The sequence below is a fragment of the Hipposideros armiger genome, unplaced genomic scaffold (genome assembly GCF_001890085.2).
Source record: "Hipposideros armiger isolate ML-2016 unplaced genomic scaffold, ASM189008v1 scaffold_41, whole genome shotgun sequence".
Classification (NCBI taxonomy): domain Eukaryota; kingdom Metazoa; phylum Chordata; class Mammalia; order Chiroptera; family Hipposideridae; genus Hipposideros; species Hipposideros armiger.
In genome coordinates, this window is record NW_017731391.1 from 1,389,202 (window position 1) to 1,409,750 (window position 20,549).

General features: G+C 44.1%; 1 protein-coding gene across 1 annotated transcript in view; it reads right to left on the minus strand.

Annotated features, from left to right (window-relative positions):
- Positions 1–20,549, minus strand: part of MTHFD1L (methylenetetrahydrofolate dehydrogenase (NADP+ dependent) 1 like) — a 193,336-nt gene that overhangs the window by 37,092 nt on the left and 135,695 nt on the right. Inside the window, exons 25-26 of the mRNA XM_019638958.1 lie at positions 16,696–16,803; positions 14,364–14,516 (exon numbers count right to left, since the gene is read on the minus strand). Coding sequence (XP_019494503.1) covers positions 14,364–14,516; positions 16,696–16,803 — 261 coding nt within the window. The remainder of the gene's footprint in view (positions 1–14,363; positions 14,517–16,695; positions 16,804–20,549) is intronic.

Consider the following 20,549-nt stretch of genomic DNA (forward strand, 5'->3'; position numbering starts at 1 on the left):
GAGAGGGAGAGAGAGACCAGGACCTCTCTTAGAAAACAGTCCTGGGCCTGCTCCAAGCACATTAACTAATTGGCGACAGACCTCCAAGGTCCACACTGTCCAAAGTGGCTGACATTTCTCTGGCTTAGGAGATGCCCACAGCAAGTTTCAACCGGAAAAGCCATAGAAAAATCTCAGCATGTCACAATTAAAATTTTTGCCTGTTGAGCAACATAGCTTTCCGCTAACCGACCAGAAAAATTAGAAAGTTTATTCTAAGTTACTAAAATTTTAGAGACTAAATGAAATGAATGGTTATCAAGTAATAAGGTTCTGCTCCCATTATAGTATCGGTTTTTGAGCAGATAATTTGAGGCCACTCTTTCTAATTAGATCAGTACCAGAATCAAGGGTCATGTTCAGGAACTCATAGGATGTGAAAATAAGACTATATAATCTGCACAAAGATGGTATAATATTTCTGAGGAGGCAATGTCAGGGTTAAATCCTGGTTTTTGCCACTCACTAGCTCTGTGATCAGGGCAAGTTACCTAACCTCTCTGTGTCTTGGTTTCCCTGTGTGTAAAACAAGGACAGCAATATTACCTACCTGGAAAGGACGCCGTTAGTGTTAAACGAGTTAGTACCCATGGATTGCTCAGAATGCCACCGGGCACCTAGCAAGTGCTCAATAAGTTAGCTGTGACTACAGTTTTCATTTTCATCACTATGATTTACGTCACCATGCCTCCATTTCTACTTGCTTTCCTATGCATTCTTACATTGCTGACATTATGCTCGACACATCGCATTCATTTTCCCACTAAACAACTCCGTTATTTCTCCAAGCCACTAAACATCATATGTAAAATCTCTGTATGTATAGTTAGAGACAGCCATTCTGGTCCTGAAACTATCCAGACATTAGTATCTTTCCCCCTCTTTTCCATGAATCCTTTTTGGGTTACACATTACACTTAAGCACAAAGGGATGGCTTATCTGGGGGCTAGAAAGATGTCCGCTCATGTGCTCCACAGAGAAGACATAGAAAAAAAACCCCACAAAATTACAACTGACGATCTGTGAAAATTGACTGAACTACTGTTGGCAGAGTTCTTGTTTTCCGAGTAATAATAATAATACGTAGAGAGCAGTGTCAGGAGGGAGGACGGGTGTCAGGTAAGACACAGGATGGACGGGGGCGCTCGAGAGGAACTGGGCGCTCCATCACTGTCCTCAGCTTGATCTGTGATCACAAAGAAGCGCCAGGCAGGGATTTATGGGCGTGTGTTTCTCAGTGCTGCACAGATCCCCACCATGCTGTCCACGAATCATTAACTATTTACTGTCCAAACAAAAGAAGAATCTGTTTGAAGTCCTAACTCGTGAACTTAATATTATTTTTTCTGAAACCTTCTCTTCTTCTTCCAGTGATGTGGTCGCAGCAATCGTTTTGGTTTTTTTTTTTTCTGTCTGAAAACTTCCTACTCCCAAGAAAGATATAAGGTTCCAATTTATGCCTCAAATGAAAACTAAAAGCACTTCAAAGCAGCAGCCTGGATCTCCTGGTGGAATCCCATTGTTAGGTGGTGTCTCTCTCCTCTCTCCATGCCAAAACTTTCTCATCTCCAAAGAGGAGCACATTCCATTCTTTATGACAAACTTATCAAAATTAAAATAACAGCCTCCAGCTGTCAAACAGCTTCAAGAAAAAAGTTGGTTATGGTTATTATAAATAAAGAATTTCTAGTTACCTATGCAATGATTTTTATCCAGGTGAAAAGTGTGTTTAATTGTTCTTGAATGGCATAGGACTAAAAATGAGTCATCTACTATATTCATTATGTACGAACTTGGGAGGGAACACCAATAACATCATGGACCTGGGAGCTGGACTGACCACCCTCAACTTAGAGAACCAACCTTTTGCAGACGAGACCCTGCTATAAGTATTTTCAGGCCCAAACTAAAACTCTAATATGAGCAGTCCTTTGGATTTACACTTCCAAGAGAACTTTTAATGTGTCATTGTGATTTCAAAGCTTTGAGGGCAAATTAACTCTTTGCCACTTGGAAGTAGCCTCAACCATGTCATACAAAAGACAGAGTAAAGATAATGGAAGCCCAGGTTACTGGTCCCAGTAGACTTAAACTAATTGCTTACAGAGCAGCAAATAAGTTAAAAATGGAGGATTCTAACAGATCAAAAATATTTGTGCAAGCCAGACAATTAATGCATGGTGCCTCAAACAGAGAAGAAATTACTTCCTTTATTTGTAGGGCAATTCTCTTTATTCGTGTAATGTAATTTAAAACAACTTTAAAAGTTTTGACTGGTAGCAAATAACAGGCCATTCAGCAACCAAGTTATTAAGGCTTCAGACTAAATGGATACAGAAACAGTATTTCACCACCCCCTCCACAGGGGGTCCGTAGTACAGTAACAAGTCATTTGTCCCCAACCCATCCTGGAGCTGCTCTTTTTGGCACTTGAGGCCTTACCTTCAAGACCCATCCTGTAACAGGGCTCACACAGCCTGGGTGAGGGAAACTGCTTAAGTTTTGCTTTTCTACATTAAAGGCAGTGAAGAATGACCCAAAGACCTTGCCTTGTGGGGACACAGGAGGCGGCCCTGCCCACCCCCAGGGACCACCATTCGCACAGGCTTCTGTGGATGGTGCCCTGGAGCTGTGTGAAGGGTAGAGGCCTTGGAATGGTCTGACTTGCTCCCCCTGGCTTTCTGGGTCAAGTTCAACTCCCAATTACAGCCTCTAAGGCCCTTGGGGGCCAGGCGCCTGCCCACTGCTCTGTCTGGAATGCTCCGCCCCTGTCTCTATCCCCACAAATGCCGTCTTTTTAAGGACACCTCAGGGGCACTTCTGGGAGGTTCTCTGCCCCACTGCCGTTTCCCACATAGACGCGGCCACTCCTTCCTTAGTGCCCCTTTGCATCCGGGCACCTTCAGCACTCTGCTTGCCCACAGTGGTTGCCTGCCTCCCCCAGTGCTGAGTCCGCGGCCAGGACCGGGTCTTTCCTGCCTCGGGAACCTCAGTGCACAGTGTCTATCAGACACGCAGAAATGTTTAAACTGGAAGGACCTGTAGACATTGTGTACCACCTCGGTGCAAAAATCTCCCCAAGTTCAGCTCGGGCCTCTCTCCCGAACTCTAGAAACTAATTTCTGATTGTCCGATGGACGACATCACAGGAAGTCCAACGGGCGTCTCCGACAACAACATGTCACGCGCCAGTCAGTTACGCCCACTGCAACCTGAGCTTGCTGGTCTGCTCTTCCCAGGTCCTCAGGGGTCCCCTGGACCCCTTCCTCACATCCCCACCCCAGTCAGTTCCTGTGACTTCTATCGGTCTGCTGGCCACACACACCTCCTTCACCATTTCTACCATTACTGCCTCCGTCCTGGGCCCAGGACACTCACTCAGGCCTTTCACAGGCTCCCCCAGGTCTCCCGACAGCAGTCTCTCCCTCCCTCAGGAGATGGCCGCCAGGGTGGCCCTGTGCCCACAGGATCTCAAATGCCCTCACATGCCCCAGTATGTCATTGAAAGCCCCAGTCTCTAACCAACCTTCCCAGCCTTCCCAAAGCCCCACTGTCGTCCTTGCTTTCTTTGAAGTTCTACTGCATTTATCATTTATACCTTTCTTTTGACAAGCAAACTGCAAAAACCATTTGTTTTAATTTTTCATTCAAAACGTCTGGCTGCCTGCTGAGGGTGGCGTCATGTTTTATGCTTCTTTTAAGCGTCTCAGTGCTTAGCATACCATGCTAAGCCATGAACACACACCATGAACGCACACTTTCTAACCTACTGGCAAGAAGTAGCCAGATGTTCAAAATCTACGTTCCTCTTGGGCAAAGAGGCCGTACGCCTTAATATCATAGACTAGAACTCTCCTTTGCCGTTTATCATTACCCATGATCACAGGGCTGCAATGAGGAGCAGTGAGCTAATTACATAAAGCCCTTGGAAGAGGTCTGACCTGTGGTTAAAACAGTCATCATCATGACGACGACGATGACGATGAAGATATGGGACAGGCTGAGACAAAGACTGAAATATATTGATGCAAAATGTCAACAGCAGTTTCCACACAAACGGCCACACTGCCGAGTAATACAATTTGGTGGGATATTTGATCTGTAAGTCTACATCCAAGCACATTAATAAAAATACACTTGGACCTGGTATTATAGTCTTGCTGGTCGGTCACTGGTCTGATAAGAAAGGCCAGGGCACTGACCCCGGAAGGTTGGCGTTGCGAGCAGGTAAGACTGGTGGGAACTTGTGCCTCTCCTGTTAGCGTCTTAAAAGACTGCTTTTCCAGGTGGAGCTGGCGGCTGGGGTTCCAGGGCTGGCTAGTTCACGTGGCGGAGGACTCCTCTGAGCTTCCTGTGCTCTCTGTGGAGCTGGTAGGTTGGTCTACATTTGGCCCCAACATTCTATTCTACACTGGGTCCCCCCTGTGGAAAGGTTAAGATGGAAGGCATGGTACCTACCCAGGGGAGGCCTGGATTAACAGGAGATACTGTGGTCAAGGAAAGGACACTAAAGGAAGCAAATGCATTAAATCCTAGCTGGGTGGAGCTGGCAGGACAAACGCAGGGGTGTGTGAGTGTGAAACGGAGTGACTGGAGGTGAGCAGGGGCCACGAGGCACCATCCCCCCAATGTCAGTCCTGGGGGAAGCTTTGGAGCTTGAGTAAATCTGTACTCAGAGGAGAAACGCAGACAAATTTGGGAATTGGATGGATTCTGGAGGGTGGGAGGAAGTATGGCAGGTACTTCTCATGGTCCCACACGCTCTCGTGCTGATTCTTAGGGTTGGGATGAACCTCAAACAGGAGGCTGATGACGTCCACGACAGATGCAGCAACTCCTGTTCCCAGCCCCAGCCTTCCTCCTCAGCAGACTGTGGTGCCTTTATTACAAATGGCCCGGGGGGTACTTAATACAGGCACCTGGCATATTCTTACAGGGGGTTGGCAATGTGACTCTGAATTTTCATTATGGGCCTTCAAAGGACTTTATAAATAAATACCTCCATTTGATCATTTAATCCAACACAAATTACATCCCTAATAATACTTGTAACAGCTTTATACTGATTTCCTGATTTTAATTAGATATGGCTATCCTCACTGGTATAAAATGTTTTGACTTTTCAATAATACCCAGGAAAGACTAAGGGGCAACCAATTCTCCCCAAAGCAGTACACCACATGTATTTTATGGAGACATGCAATACGTTATTTTTTTTTAAACATTTAATCTGATACCTATGGGTGTATAATTTAATGAACATGTATATAGTTAAGCCTGTAAACTGCCATGAGTTCTAGATATTATTAATTACATTTTCCCCACAAGTTACAGTCCCAGTTTAAAAGTGTGACATTTTTCTGACAAATCTAGCTTCTCTTTCTACTCATCCATTTCCGCCACATCCTGAAGTTGACTCTGAGGGCCACTGGGCCATGCAGTTTGGAAAACTGGTATTTTGGTTTGTATTAATTTAATTTTCCTTGCATAAATTGCTTAGCTGCTTCTGATTATATGCCTCTTAAGTAGAAACTGGGATATGAAAGTCTAACGGATGTAACAAAGAGGCACAGAAGAGAAACTCCATGAATACTCAGGTAATTTTATGGGTGTCTTTCAGTTCTGAACGGGGGTGGGCCTTGTCTGTCAATTTTATGCTCTGAATCCAGACTAAAAATAGGGAGAAAACAAGTAAGCTGTAGATGGAAGAGGAACAGGAATGGGCCAATATTTCGCCGATCTCTGGAGAAAGCAAAAGATGAATATACTGATGGTAGGGCTGGACACTTAAGCATTCCGAGCACCCTTTTCTGGGTTTGTAGCAAGTAAGAAAGACAGAGCCAACATGTGAGGATGAACAGCAGTGGGTTAAAAATTTAACTCAGTAACAGAGATAGCTGGTAATGTTATTACTCAGTTTATTTCCCAGCTGACACTGGTTTCATTTAAAGTAATTTTATATTTAGGCTAAAAAATAAATTAGCATCAAACTAGGGGAGAAAAGATCCTTAAAACAAAAAAAATGGGTTGGACCTAGATAACCTTGTGCGCTAGTGAGGCAAATATTTTCCTGAATCACAGAGCTTCCTCTGGCTCACGAATCTGACAGTTTCTGGAAATCGAGAAAGCCCATGGTCACTTTCCTTTCCCCTAAACATGCCACCGTGAAAAGACAGGAACATCTCTCCTACTGGCCAGACAGCTATGTGGCTTCCTCTGGACACCGGGAAGGGACACGTGGGATTGGGCAACCTGCGACAGGGACGTTAGGTAAGAGGAAGTGAGTGGAGGCCTGGGTCAGGGAAATGACATGTTTGGGAGAAAGCAGGAAATTCTGATGCAGAGATAAGGGAAAGCAGTGGGGAAGGGACCCACGCAGGATACGGAACAGGAAACCGACAAAATCTCCAGGAACGGAGTAAAAGGACACGGGGTACCCCGAAAGTGAGGCCAGGTGGGGAAGGCAGCTCACGGGCAGGGTACAAGGCGGGTCTGGTTTATTTCAGGTGACAGGTTGACCAGGGCCAAGGAGCAGGGGAGATAGGAAGGCCGTTTGCAGAGATTACAAAAAAAAAATAAGCTAAGAGTATCTTTGTTTATTCGTGGGGATAGGGGTGGGAAGGTAGGGAAAGTGGGGAGCAGGGGAAGGGGGCAAGGAGGCGGGGCGATTTTGTAGGAAACGCCCAGTGCTGGGGCTAACGGAGTTCTGCGTGAGCTCACGTGATGGTGAGCTCTTTACCTCACGGCTGCGTGTCCATCTCATTTAAAGTGCACTTGGGGAGTAAATGTTTAATTTTTTCACTGTGTAACTGGCCATAAATCTCTGGAACATGTGAGGAGTCATGCATTTGATTTCAACCTACAAGATCTGAATTAATTCACCTTCACGCCTGACCAAGCGAAGCGAGTTTATAACCATGCATCCCTAAGCAGGGCTGGTACGCAGAGGAGAACACATCCCCATGGAGCTTGAGAGTAAGTAACTTCAGTGCTGACCTGAATCGGAGCCAGCGGAAACGCAGCATTCAGTACATACTTTTACAGGAGAGGGAGTAGAACGGAAAACAAAGGCTTAACTGAAACGTGAGAAAGAACAAAATGGCAATGACTTTGCTGGGTGGGGCCACAGCTTTCTTTTTCGCTGGTTCCCCCCACCCCGCCTTACCCCCCCAAGTTCAGTAACTCTCCACCCAGCATTAGTTGGGGATGACATCACTGGTTTCCCAAATACGCTCCAGCAGTTTCCTGCTTTCCAGAGTCAAGCCAAGCCATGCGTCAGTGGTGCACCTGGGTAGCGATGTGGCTGGGTCGGGTCACACAGAGTGGAAATGAAGGCCACGCTGGTATCCGTTCGTTAAATAAACTGCCTGCTTTACTGCTGAACTCTTAGTCCCCTTTTCCCTAGACAGAATTCCACCCTGAGATGGTTCCAGCCCATGCCAATCACTGCAGGAGAAAAAAATCGAATGTACACACACAAGGTGTGACAATTAAGACTGCGAACTTGTTGCAACAGTGTTGCTAACCTTTTTTGATATCAGAGGGATTATTCATTATGAATTTGTGCCAACTGGACAAACAGTTAACCAAGTTTACTATTTGGAAGTGCTGAAAAGGCCGCATGAAAAAGTTAGACGACCTGAACTTTTTGCCAACAATTCATGGCTCTTGCATCACAACAACACACCAGCTCACACGGCACTGTGAGGGAGTTTTTAGCCAGTAAACAAATAACTGTATTGGAACATCCTCCCTACTCACCCGATCTGGCCCCCAATGACTTCTTTCTTTACCTGAAGATAAAGGAAATATTGAAAGGAAGACATTTTGATGACATTCAGGACATCAAAGGTAATATGACAACAGCTCTGATGGCCATTCCAGAAAAAGAGTTCCAAAATTGCTTTGAAGGGTGGACTAGGCACTGGCGTCGGTGCACAGCTTCCCAAGCGGAGCACTTCGAAGGTGACCATAGTGATATTCAGCAATGAGGTATGCAGCCCTTTTTCTAGGATGAGTTTGCGAACTTAATTGCCTGCCTGACTCATATACAGTGCCCACAATCACATCCTCTGCTCCAGAAAGAGCACAGGGACCGGACTGAGGGGGCTAGGAAGGGAGGGGTGGGGGAGCTGCCCAGTGCGGATCCCAGCCCTGGACAGGCCCGCGAGCTGGGACCCACTGCATCTTCCAATTCCCCAGCCAAGAGGCTTTTCTCTCCTCATCAGCCTGACACAGAAGCACTAACAGCCCGTTTCTCAACAGTTCCCAGTAGCGGCCCTTCCCCCAGAACTGCTCTGACTGCACCGACCACCACACAAATGCCATCGTCCCTTCTGGGTGACCGGTGAGACTGCTTAACTCCAAGACGCTAACCCAGGGTCTTGTCTTAAAGAGCCCTCATGTCCTAATTTTATATCCTATGTCTGTCAATAAAGAAAACTGCATGCTCTAGAAGACTTCATGTCTGTAAGACAAGTTCTAAGTTCTTCAGGAGCCTTTCTCACTGCTTCAATGTGATGGCAGAGGAAAACAGTTCAATACACCAAGAACTTAGGTCAAATGGCCTTCTGCTAGGAACTCACACTTGATCAGACACCTCTCCATGCCAGCTGTCTGACAAGGTATCGTTGTGTAAGAAAGGAGGTCTCATCCCCTCTCCACCCCGAGATGGTAGGTACGAAAGGCCGTGGGACAAATTAACATAGAAACATCTACCTTGCATTTTCTTCGGCGAATTTGGGGCTAGCGAACATTAGACAGAACTAGACGAAGCACACTCAGAAGTGCATGTCTTATAGGAACATTCTAGCTCTTTTGTCTTTTCTTTGGTGTCACAATTTTTCAGGTGTAAAAACACTGTTAAAACAGCTAGGGTGGGCAAGGCAATTCTGACTGTTGTACACATGCCGACTCTCTTACAACTGGCTGATGCTAGTTAAACATTTTCCCAAGTACTTTTAGTTTATCATCTCCCTATTTATCATATCTTTTTGTTATAAAAGTGACATGTGTTCAATGTCATGATTTGAAATAAACAGAAAGTAAAGAGAAGAAAACAAAAAGCTATTCATAATATTATGGCCTGATGGAATATAATTTACTTCTCAAATCATTTCATATACTTTGCTTACATGTTAATATTTTTGTCATGAAATTTATGCCAAATGATTAAACAACTCATAAATTATGTAAACTTACAGACAATATCAAAACAATGAGACCACAAGACAAAGACCACCTACTGAATTTTTTTTTTTTGGGGGCACAAGATTGCTTTGGAGTGTTTATAAGCTATTAGGTTTATTGAACACTATAAACCATAAGCTTTGAAAGAATTTTGGAAACATAACAGGATAATCTCTAGAACACAGAGTTGGAAAACCATAAAAATAATTTGTTCTTTTCTCCCCACACATATCTGTGTTTGCTAAACTATTTCCCACGAGGAGAGGCACTAAGTGGAGAAGTGCTGGTCAAGAACCCTGCACTCTTTTGTAGCTTTCGGTGACATGCTGGACAGAATTCATAAGTATAATGTCATTAAAGAGAGGCACGCATGCATATGAAGCTTGTTAGGAATGAAGTGTTATTTGAGGAAGGAAAAGTAGCTACCTAAGGAGGATGGAGAACACTGCCAGTGCAGGTAAGGGTGGCACCAAAGTCTCAGGTGTCCTTAAGTTGAGTGATCATGTTCTGGGTGCTTCCATACAAATAGCTGGGGAAGTGAAAGGGACTAGTGAAGTGTCTACACGCTAACGTATTTATTATTATTATTTTATTGTGGTGACCAGTGGCAATTAAAGCAGTCACTACATGGAATGTGATGAAATAATTACATGGTAGACAAATCTGGCCTATAAGTAAAGATGGAGGGTAAAAGGAAATACAGTAAAACTTTGGATTGCGAGTAACATGGTTTGTGAGTGTTTCGCAAGACGAGCAAACGTTTCTAATGCATTTTAACGTGAAACAAGCGATGTCTTGCAATACGAGTAGTTTGTTTCCAGAACGATTTATGCTCACAAATCAAGGTATTACTGTATTTAGAAAGCTAAATCTAGAGGAGAACCTGAACTCTCCATGGTCTCCCAAAGTCAGCAAGACTGGAGATATTTATTCTTTGAGAATAGAATTGCTTGTGCTCCAGTTCCCCACTTTTAGGCCTACTAGGTAGCCAGGGTGGTGTGCCTCCCATGGGGACACGCCAAGAAGAGATTTCTCCCTTTGTGACCAAGCACACAGCATTCTGTACTTGTGTGGCTTTATTTACTAAAGTCTATCACAAGGCCCGTGAGGGAAAGACTGGACCTTGCTTATCTCCATGTGGTCTACGACATCTCCTGCTTGCTGTAGGTATGAATGAATGAATGAATGAATGAACACTGCATAAAAACTGAATAGCTTTCTGATTCTGATGTCTTAGTCTGGGCTTTCTTTCTGGAGTGGCTCGATGAGTATACATTTCAAAGGCACTCAAATAAGCACGTGTTGAGTGATTAAGAGTGATTCATTATGCCAGGATTTTCCCACCTGCAGGAGCCAGTCCCTCCAGTGTCCCCAATTCCCCTTTTCCTCAGTCATCTCTGCAGGAATTTACTACCCTATGTCTCCCACCGGTGATGAATGTTAGAAGCATTTTAGCAGACTGTGGTGGGGCCCAGGATGGGGTCAAGCAAAAGTAAATACCAGCCCTTATTAGGCCATCCTGTCCTCCAGCGGTGTCCGTGCCAATGCACGCGCAGCTTCCGGCTCTGTCACAGAAAGCGGACCTTTCAGGCCACTGCCTCCACGAGAGGCAGCTTCCTGGCTGACCTTCAGGAACATCTTTAGTCAGGCACCACTTCCTGCCTTGCTCACTGCCCTGCTCTGCTTGGCCACAGGGGGAGCTCAGCCCAGCGCTGGGTGGGAGTGGGGGGTGGGGGTAGAGGGCTCTCTTTAGGAAACCCAGCCTGCCCAGTGCCTCCCCTTGAGAACCACTGCCCACACATGTCGTTTCTAACTATTCATATGTCCTAGAGGAGTAGAGGGACAAATGGACAGATGGACATGTTCCCACACCAGCTGCGGCTGACAGAATGCTGATTTTCCAGAACTGGTCTTACATGGTGGTGAAGGTAGTGTTACTAGATTCATAGCCTATTTTGTTCAGTGATCCCAGAGATTTTAAAACTATGGTATATTCTGATTTTTATTTAATGACTATCAAATGCTCAGAAAATAGTTAAGGTATCATTTATTGATTCTCATTTTTTGCACCAAACCATCTTTGTTCATTCACTTCCATCTACATCTACTAAGCTGTAAGCTGCTTGAATTGCAGAAAGCTGCTTCATTTGGGGGCTCCCCGTAGCACTGAGCACAGTCCTATACACACTGGCTAAATGAATGAACACATGAATGAATTTGTCAGGTGAACTACTGTGGGATTTCAAATCTGTATAGGACAAGACAGATTATGAACTATGCTAATTTTCTCTTCCATTATGGCCACTGTTTCCTGCTCCATTTGGGCACCCTCATGGCCCTGTCTCTCTTGGTGGTCCGGTCTCTCTGGGCCTGCACAACAGTTGAGCTCTTACTCCTAAGCAAAGGCTTTCACTGACCAAAGCTCAGGAGTTCCTTAACACCGAGGGGCTGCCATCACTGAGGCCATTCTAAGGAGTATTAAAGCAAGCTCTTCTTAGCACACATTTGTTAACTGAGGTCTAATTAAATTACGCTGAATAAAATTCACTCTTTTTAGGGGTGTAGGTATGAGTTTTGACAAATGTATAGTCATGGAACTACCGCCACAATCAAAATATACATAGAGTGTTTCCGTTACCCTGAAAAGTTCCCTTGTGCCCCTTTGCAGTTGGTCCTCCCCCACCCCCAGAACGCTGATCTAAATTTTTTAACTTCAATTGTGCCTTTTCCAAAATGTCATTCAATGTTTGTTTTATTTAAATCCTTCCTTCTATATACCAACACTGTTGCTACCTTCCCCAACTGGAAACTCTGCCTCTAGCTTGGGGGGTATTCCCTGGTCTCCCCTATCCCTGTGATGGTTCCTTCCAGACTCCTCGGAGAGGTCCTCTTATACAGTCTGCTCTGTAAATGTGTATGTTTTCAGGGTATTGCCTTCTCCTCTCCTCTCATTTCTCGGGTGCTTCTCCCTTGTTCAACATCTGCCTTCATCTATATTCTTGAAACTCTCAAGGCCTCCCTTCCGTTTCCTGTCTTCTGAGTGTTGTGTCTCTATTTCTAATGAATTCACGGACTATGTTATATATCCTATTAACCCTTCCAGTCTCTTGTCCGAGCCAGACTCATTTTGGGCCCTGACCATCTGCCTTCCTCTTGAGTTCTTTCCACGACTGACGCATCACCAGCCACAGTCAAGCTAGAAGTTCCCCTGAAACCCACATGTAGGTGGCTCCCTTTAAAGTATGTCTCCTATTTACCTCTCTCTCCATATTTACTCCTGCGGCCACAGTGTCAGCCTTGACCACCTCTGGCCCCAGCTGATTTAGCTCCCGGTCCTGGGTCTCTGCCCTCTAAACATCACTGCCTGAGCTACTTTTCTAACATACTATTCAGACCATATTCTTTTTCTCCTTATAAAAATAAAACCAACCAACCAACCACACAAACACAAAACCCGCCCTATAATGACTCCCCTGTGTGATGGGGTAAAATCCAGGTTCCTTCAGATGGCAGTTGAGATCCTTAATGGCTTGGCCCTGTTTTGCTATCCCATTCCCATTTCTCAGCCTCCCCAGCCCAGTCCAACTCCGGCCACACTGGGTCCCCCTGGGAAGGGTATGTCTTGTCTTCTGTGCCTTTGAGTCGAAACTTGCTGTTTCCCCAGTCAGAGGTTGAGCCCTTTAAGGAGGATTCTTGATTCTTCTCTTCTTCTACACACCCCTGTTCCTCCCAACCCAGGACAGAACTAGCTGTTGCCTCCCCTGTGCCCTGAGGGCATTTAGAATACCAACACCTCCTGTTCCAGATGCTTCTGTGTTCAAACCCATGCTCCTCACACCTACTACTCTCTGAGTACCAGCATGCCAGACGTGACGTGAGAATTCAAAACTGCTTATTGAAAACGTTTTGCCTAATACTAGATGATGCATGTATGAATATCAAGGCAAGAATCCTGTACTTTTTATATATATATAGTCACAGGATGTGGAGCACAGCATAGGGAATAGAGTCAATGGAATTGTAACAGCTACATACGATGTCAGACGGGTAGTAGATTGGGGGAGAGGGGTTACCACTTTGTGAGGGGTGAAATGTCCAACTATTACATTGTTTTGTACACCTGAAACTAATAATAATAATTAAAAAACACATCTCCTAGGGTCATTCTGAGAAACTAAAATCTAGATCGAATAAATTGTGTTTCTGGAGAAAAAAAAAAAGAATTCTGTACTTTTATGTACTTTTGGCCTATCCATTGCTTGTTTGCATACTAGAACCATATGGTTTATTAAGAAAATCATTATGTTTCCTATTTGGGCTTGAATCAGTTTGTAATAACAATAATAATGATAATTTAGAATTTTCTAAATCTAATCCAGAAGCACTCCCATGATGAGAAGTCAAATTTCAGCCACTGGTGGTTACCGAGAGAAGGCTATCGTGTCACTGTGTGGCTATAATGAAGCGTTTTATGTCTGAAGCTCAGCATCGCGGATTTTAAGTGCTCTGATAAGTTTTCATTTCTTGGCTATCTCCCCTCTACCCACAGAGAGCCTGAAATAACATAATAAGCATCCTACAGAAATGGAGTGTCATTATAACAATGTGAAAAACCAGAACTCATGGGACGCGCTCATTTTCTAAGGCGGAGCTGCCCACGTGATGTGCTGAGAAAGAGGGCAAAGCGTGAACACTGATTACCCCAGCCCTGGGGATGGGGGTGGGGGTCGGGTGCTGAGCGGGTCCTGTCTGGCACAAGCAGTCACCTCCATTTGTCGCACACTTCAGGAAATCTTTTCATTTTGAGTTCAATGATGGGAGAAAGGCTGAGAAGCACTACAGCAAGCCATTTTAGCGTTTCACCAGCAGACAATTCTCCCGTCATTCTTCTCATTGTTCTGTGCGTGGAGTCAGTTTTATGACCCAAGGGATCCTGAACATATGGTCTATAAAAAGAAGGAAAATCTAAACCACAATGGCAGAGGTGTTTTTTATGGTGGTAGAGAGTATTTAGAAAATCGCAGATACCGCATACTAATTACTTCCCAATACGGGATTTGCAGTGTGGCAGAGCACAAAAATCTTAGCTATCGTGATGACACAGGCTGAGGAAAGTTTCCAGAGAATTACTCACCGTTCCAACCAGAGGGTAAATGAACCCAGCACCTATGCTGGCCCGGACATCACTGATGGGCAAAATGAAATCCCTGGGTACACCTTTCTTGTCAGGCTGGTGCGACAGAGAAAGGTGGGTCTTTGCCATGCAGATGGGCAAATTTCCAAAACCCTGTAAGGGAGGAAAGGAAATGTGCTCATTGAGCATAAATGTTAGTCTCCTGTACCTGTTTAACTTGCACTCCCTACAAACCCCCATAGCTCAGATCCAGGCACACAGTAGGTGCTTGCTACTTGCTCCTGTTCACTGAGCAAGAAGATGGGACAACAACCTCCATGTGATCATCCTCTGGCAGGCTGAGGACGTCTAATATTTATTTTGGAGAACTCTCTTTATGGGAAGGCAGCATTATGGGTGTGTTTAGGGAAAGTGTGAGTATTTTCAGGCAAAGCAGCAGCAGCAGCAGCAGCAAGCTGTCGAAACCACTTTCCAAGGATATTAATATCCGGGACTCAGAAAGGTAATCTGGAGAAAGGCTTCGTAATGAGGCTTTTAGTCACGTTGTTCACTCATTCTTGGAGGCTGTCAGGAAGCAAAGGGCCCCTTTGTGTTGGTTTATGAATCATGGCTATTTGATCTGCGATTACATTATAGGAACTAAGATGAGGTCACTGCTTAAGCCTCTTATTTTGAAGGACCAAAGGCTTCGCCTGACCCAGCGTTCCAAAGGTGAAAGAGCAGGAAGTCACATGTGGTGTCTCATAAAAAGGACAGTGTCCTCGCAGCCTGGTTCCGATTAAAGGGGACACAGTGCCCTTTTAGACACTTTGCTAATTAAGGACAACCACATATGGGACACGTAAGTTTTCAGGAATATTCCTTCGGTAGACAGATAAAAGGAATGCAATTTTCAGAGGTGACTCATGCTGAATTTCTTATGATTCAACTTAAGACTATTTGAAAGATTTTCGAGTATCATCAATTGGGGGGTGGGACTCTTTTTTGCAATGCTGTAAAATTCTTATATACTGATCGGAATTCTGCTGGGGAACAATCACATTGGCTCGACAGAAATGGTGTCCAGAATCTTAGGTTTCAGAGAGCACTCAAATGCTGAAGTAATTTTCATGAACTGATGGATGTTTGCCAATTTAAATTTTTGCCAGTAGGGATATTAAAAAAGAATGCAAAACACAACATAGCATACATCATCACCATATTACTTCATAAAAGAAAGCACTTCTTAAGACTGCAAAAAAGGACCCAATATCAGAATAAATGATGGTCCTTAAATATTAAAAACTCGAAAAAAAAAACAAACCCCACAAAAAAATCCTCATGACAGTGACCATATTTTACTGATTTCATTGCACATGAGTGAAAATTTCACTGCAGAACAATGCCTGAGTGCACAACGTTTTGGAATCGTTTTTCCCCCCCCTAAAACACAAGCCAAGAGCATACATGGAAAATTCTAAGAAAAAATGATTTGCTGATTATTCTGCCAAACCTGGGAGAATACTCTGGTTGGCATTGGTAGTATTTAACAAAATGTCAAATATGATTTAACAATAGCATTTACGAGTTGCAAAATTAAGAAAAAAAAAAAAACAGATGACACTAATAATGCAGCTCTTTTGCCATGAGGCTTTTGAAGTGCGTTGTCGTCCATCCAGAAAGCTGGATGGGGCATTCGAGGCATGTGGTCTTTTTGGTCAGGATGGCTCAACGCGCTGCAGTGGAGTCCCTTAAACACAACTATTATAGGACCAGATAATGACTCATGCTGCTGAATCCCAGTCACCGCCACAGCTGCTTGACGAACTGCCTTTGTCCGCCTCTAGAGGTAGCAGAGGACGGAGCCTTCACCCTTGGTGGACAGTCTCAGAACCACTCATGTACAAGAGAACAGCACACACCACCATCTTTATATGCTGCACTCCTATGCGCCTAACCTGGTGCCATGCTAACATTTTCAAGGTAGTTAGAGGCCTGCAAGGAAGAGGGACTACCGAGCACCTAAATCTGACCACAGCCACACATCTAAGGACAGTTTCAATGTTTCTGGGTGAGTGAGAAGGACTAAAGATCACACACTGCATAGAAACATGGATACCCCCCATATAAGACACATTTATAACCATCAGTCAATGATGTATATATCATTATAGCCTCACCATAATATTCTAATTATAGCCAACATCCTACACCAAAGATATTTCTTCAATCTTTGTAGACCCCATAGTAGATTAAGAAAAGTTCAGCTGGTGAGGCATACGTGAGTCCTCAAGTCAAGGTGAGTATTTCAAGAGCTTAAGGTGGATTTTTTTCCCCTAAAGGTATAACTTACCTGTTGCGTGTAACGATCAATTTTGGATTGTGCCTCAGGAGAGAGTTCTATGTCTCTGGCTCCATAGACAGCCTGGGCAATGGTTCTTATCTTTTCCACAATTGGAAGCTGGAGAAACACAAATGACAACAAAATCGTTTAATCTGGTCAAAGAATTAAAAGCTCAGTGAGATTTTCAGTAATTGTTTAAAATTCCCTACCAGATTCCTGCTTCAGCAACTGTGATATTTGAAGCAAACACTCTTTTCTCCCTCTGTCACCTTTAAAGTGCTAAAATTTTCAGATCAGAGGTCAACTAGCAATAAGAGAAGCCTTAAATGTTCAGCCAATTTAGAGGCTGCTTATCTAGTTAATAATTTTTATCCACTGCAGCATTTTAAAAAAATGTAGTTTTATACTATGCTTTTTAAAGGTCTTGTAAGTCAGAACAAGGGTCTCCTAACTGAATACTTAGTGCTGATTTTCGAGTGGGTCTCAACTCCGGTTATATGACAAAGAATGCAGCAATACTAAAGAACAAGCATATTTTTTTGTGAGTGGGAATGGGTTGAGATTTTAATATAAATGCTGATGTGATCAAACACTTTATTGGAACATCAGAGGTTGAATCCAGTGTCCCTTTAGAAAATTATGAGAAATCACAGACAATTGCAAAAACCCGAGAAGACTAGATGTGGGCAAATAAATAAGTGTGTGGGGAGAAGATGAAAAATCTTCCATAATGTTGAATGGAAAATGTGGATGCAGGCTGCTGGCAAAATACTAAAAGTGATCTTAAGAAACAAGAATGGCTCGTTAGGAAAGGACTATGCCACAGATTCCGTGCTTCTTGATGTAAGCAAAGCATTCGACTAAATTGTTCCTCCTTTTGCTGTGGGTAGAAAATACAGGCATAATGCAGTGAGCGGATTTCCTCCTGGGTGAACGGCTGCTGGACCAAGTGCTGATGGAATAAACATCACCCAAGGAGAAGTCTCTTGTGGCCCGCCACAAGGACTTTGCTTGGCAATGGCAAATGGTACATTTGTATAAATTATGGATGATACACATAGGAAGGAGAATTATCCAACATGAGAAAATGAAAGCTAACTCCACCCTCCCAATCTGATAGAACCCCAAACTGCTTTAAAATGTGTTTTTTATTAGTATAAATTTTATTACTGTAGAGTTGTTCTGTGGTGTGGAAGTTAAATATTGGACTTTTCAACAAATAAAAAAGAAATGAAGGTACAAGTCATTATAATCTTTCACTGAAGGACATAAAAGAGGGTCTGAATCACTGGAGAGAAATACTTTGTTCATGGATGAGGAGGCTCGATACTGTACAGATGTCAGTTCTCGCGAGCAATCTATTAGTTCAGTACATGTCCAATGAAAACCCCAAGAGCACTTTGGGTTACTGGGCCAACCAATTCTAAAATTCATCATGAAGAATAATGGCATATAGGTAAGATAACTTTGAAAATAAATAAAACCGAAAGAACAAAGAGTACTTTCCTTATTAGGTATCAATCATACTGCAAAACTATGCTAACTAATTCCATGTGGTACTGGCACAGGACTAGACGAATTAATCAATGGAAGATAAGAAGGAACCAAGAAAGACACCTCAGCAGGTGTGGGAGAGTACATAGAAGAAATGGCACAGAACAGGGGACTATCCAACTGACTTTTGGCTGGAGAGAAATAAAATTAGATTCCTACCACACACTAGGCCCCCAAATGAATCCAATATGGAATAAAAGTATAAAAACTTCAAAATGAAAACTCCAAATGTTGGAAGAAAACATTGGGAACTGTATGATCTTAAGGTAGGGAAAAATTTCTGAAACAAGGTAACCATAGAATACACCCTAAAGGAAATTATTTATCGATTTGACATCAAAATTTAAAATTTCTTGTATAAAAAAAAGACACTATAAATAAGGCTAAAGGAGTGGGAACAGTCTGTGAGAAGATATATGCGAATATTTAAAAAGTCAAAAGATATTAGAGCGGATTAAAAAAACCTTCAAGAGAAAGGCAAACAAATATTTGGGCAAAAGGAGTGACTAATATAACCATATGAAAAAATGCCCAATCTCATTAGTAATTAACAAATGCAAATTAAAATAATGAAAACCCAATTCACAGCCATTAAATTCGTATGAGAATATCAAGTGCAGGTGAGGATGGGGTAAGAACAAGCCTTCTAAGAGCTCTTCTCTTGGTTGAGACGCTTATGGTCTAGCCTCCATGAAAACTTCCTAACTGGTCTCTTTACTTCTAATACACGCTTCACTCTACCGCAAGTCTTACCTTCCTACCGAAGAACAAAGTCTGGTTGTGACATTTAAGCATCTGTATGATACGTGCTCTGAAGCTTCCCTAGATAAATCCCCTTATCTTTAAATTTCCCCCAATCACCTTGCTTCTGGGCCCTGCACATAAAGTGTCTGCCCCTGTAATCTTCAAAGCTCAACCTCTGCTAAAACTCCCTGAGCTCTGAGATCTCTCAAAGGCCAGCTTCTCCAGGAAGCCTTTACTGATCCCCTCACCACACGGACATTCTCTTCTTGGATATCCACATGCCTGTGTAATGCTCTCACTTGGGTATTACACAGGACCAGAGGTTCAACAGATCTGGTAGTGAGTGGCTGCTAGCAACGCTCATGCTATTTAGGGCGCACTGACTGACCTCAAGTGGTAACAGTCCCCGGATAGAAGTCTGACACTGAATCTACCCGATGGCAAGGGGCCTTTTGGAAACCAAGTCATAGGAGACACCAAGCCAGAGAAGAATCTCCACCTCTAGAAGACACAACTCTGGAAAGAAATGATCATCATCTTCTAGAAAGGAATGTGAAACAAGGACAGAAATCAGAAGTAATTTTTAGGTCAAAGTTTAAGGAAAAGCTGTAACCAGAGCTTCCTCACTAACTCGTGACCTGCCCACTCTGGGAACATTGTGTGTCAGCCAGGCAGGTGCCAGGAATGCTGTCGCAAGGATTACTCAGCGCAAAGCTGAGGCTGGGCTAGAGGGAGAAGCTTGAGGCAACTTCTTTTTTTTTTTTTTTTTAAAGATTTTTATTGGGGAATTGGGGGGATGGGAACAGTGCTGGGGAATTGCGGGAAGGGGAACAGACAAGTTGCTGTTTTTTTGTTCTTCAGTCTAGTTGTGGAGGACGTTGCTTCACTGGCCCAAGTTGGCACCACCATCATTGCGCTCTTCCCAGGTGAGGCAGATCAGTCGCTGGCTTCTGGATGGCCACTCACTGCGGCTGCTGGCCGCTCACGTTGGCTGCTGGCTACACACGGTAGCCCATGGCAACCCACTGCAGTAGGGGCTGCAGCCTACGCCATCGCCAGCGACTCACGGCAGCCCAGCTCCAGGTTGAGCTGTTGTTCAGCATCTTAGCTGTGGAGGGCAGTGTCACTGGCCCTCATATGTGGGATCTGAACCGGGGCCCTCTGGCGTCCCAAGCCAGTTCTTAACCATCGCGCCACTCGGCCGGCCCGAGGGCAACTTCTAATGTAAAAGATTCAATGTTCATATTAGCTGAAGAGTAAAGACAAAGGATGGCCTATAAACTCTTTGAGGTCAAGGACCGCTTCTTGTTCGCTTAGAGGTGGGCTATAATACAGTCTCTGGAATATATAGTATGCGGTGCAAAAGTTTCAGAGTAAGAAAGTTCAGGGCCGGCCAAGTGGCGTGTTGGTTAAGAGCTGGCTTGGGATGCCAGCTCTGAGCAGCAGGGCCCCGATTCGGATCCCACACGCGGGCCAGTGACGCTGCGCCCTCTGCAGCTGAGATGGTGAACAACAGCTCAACCTGGAGCTGGGCTGCTGTGAGTCGCTGGCAACAGTGTAGGCTG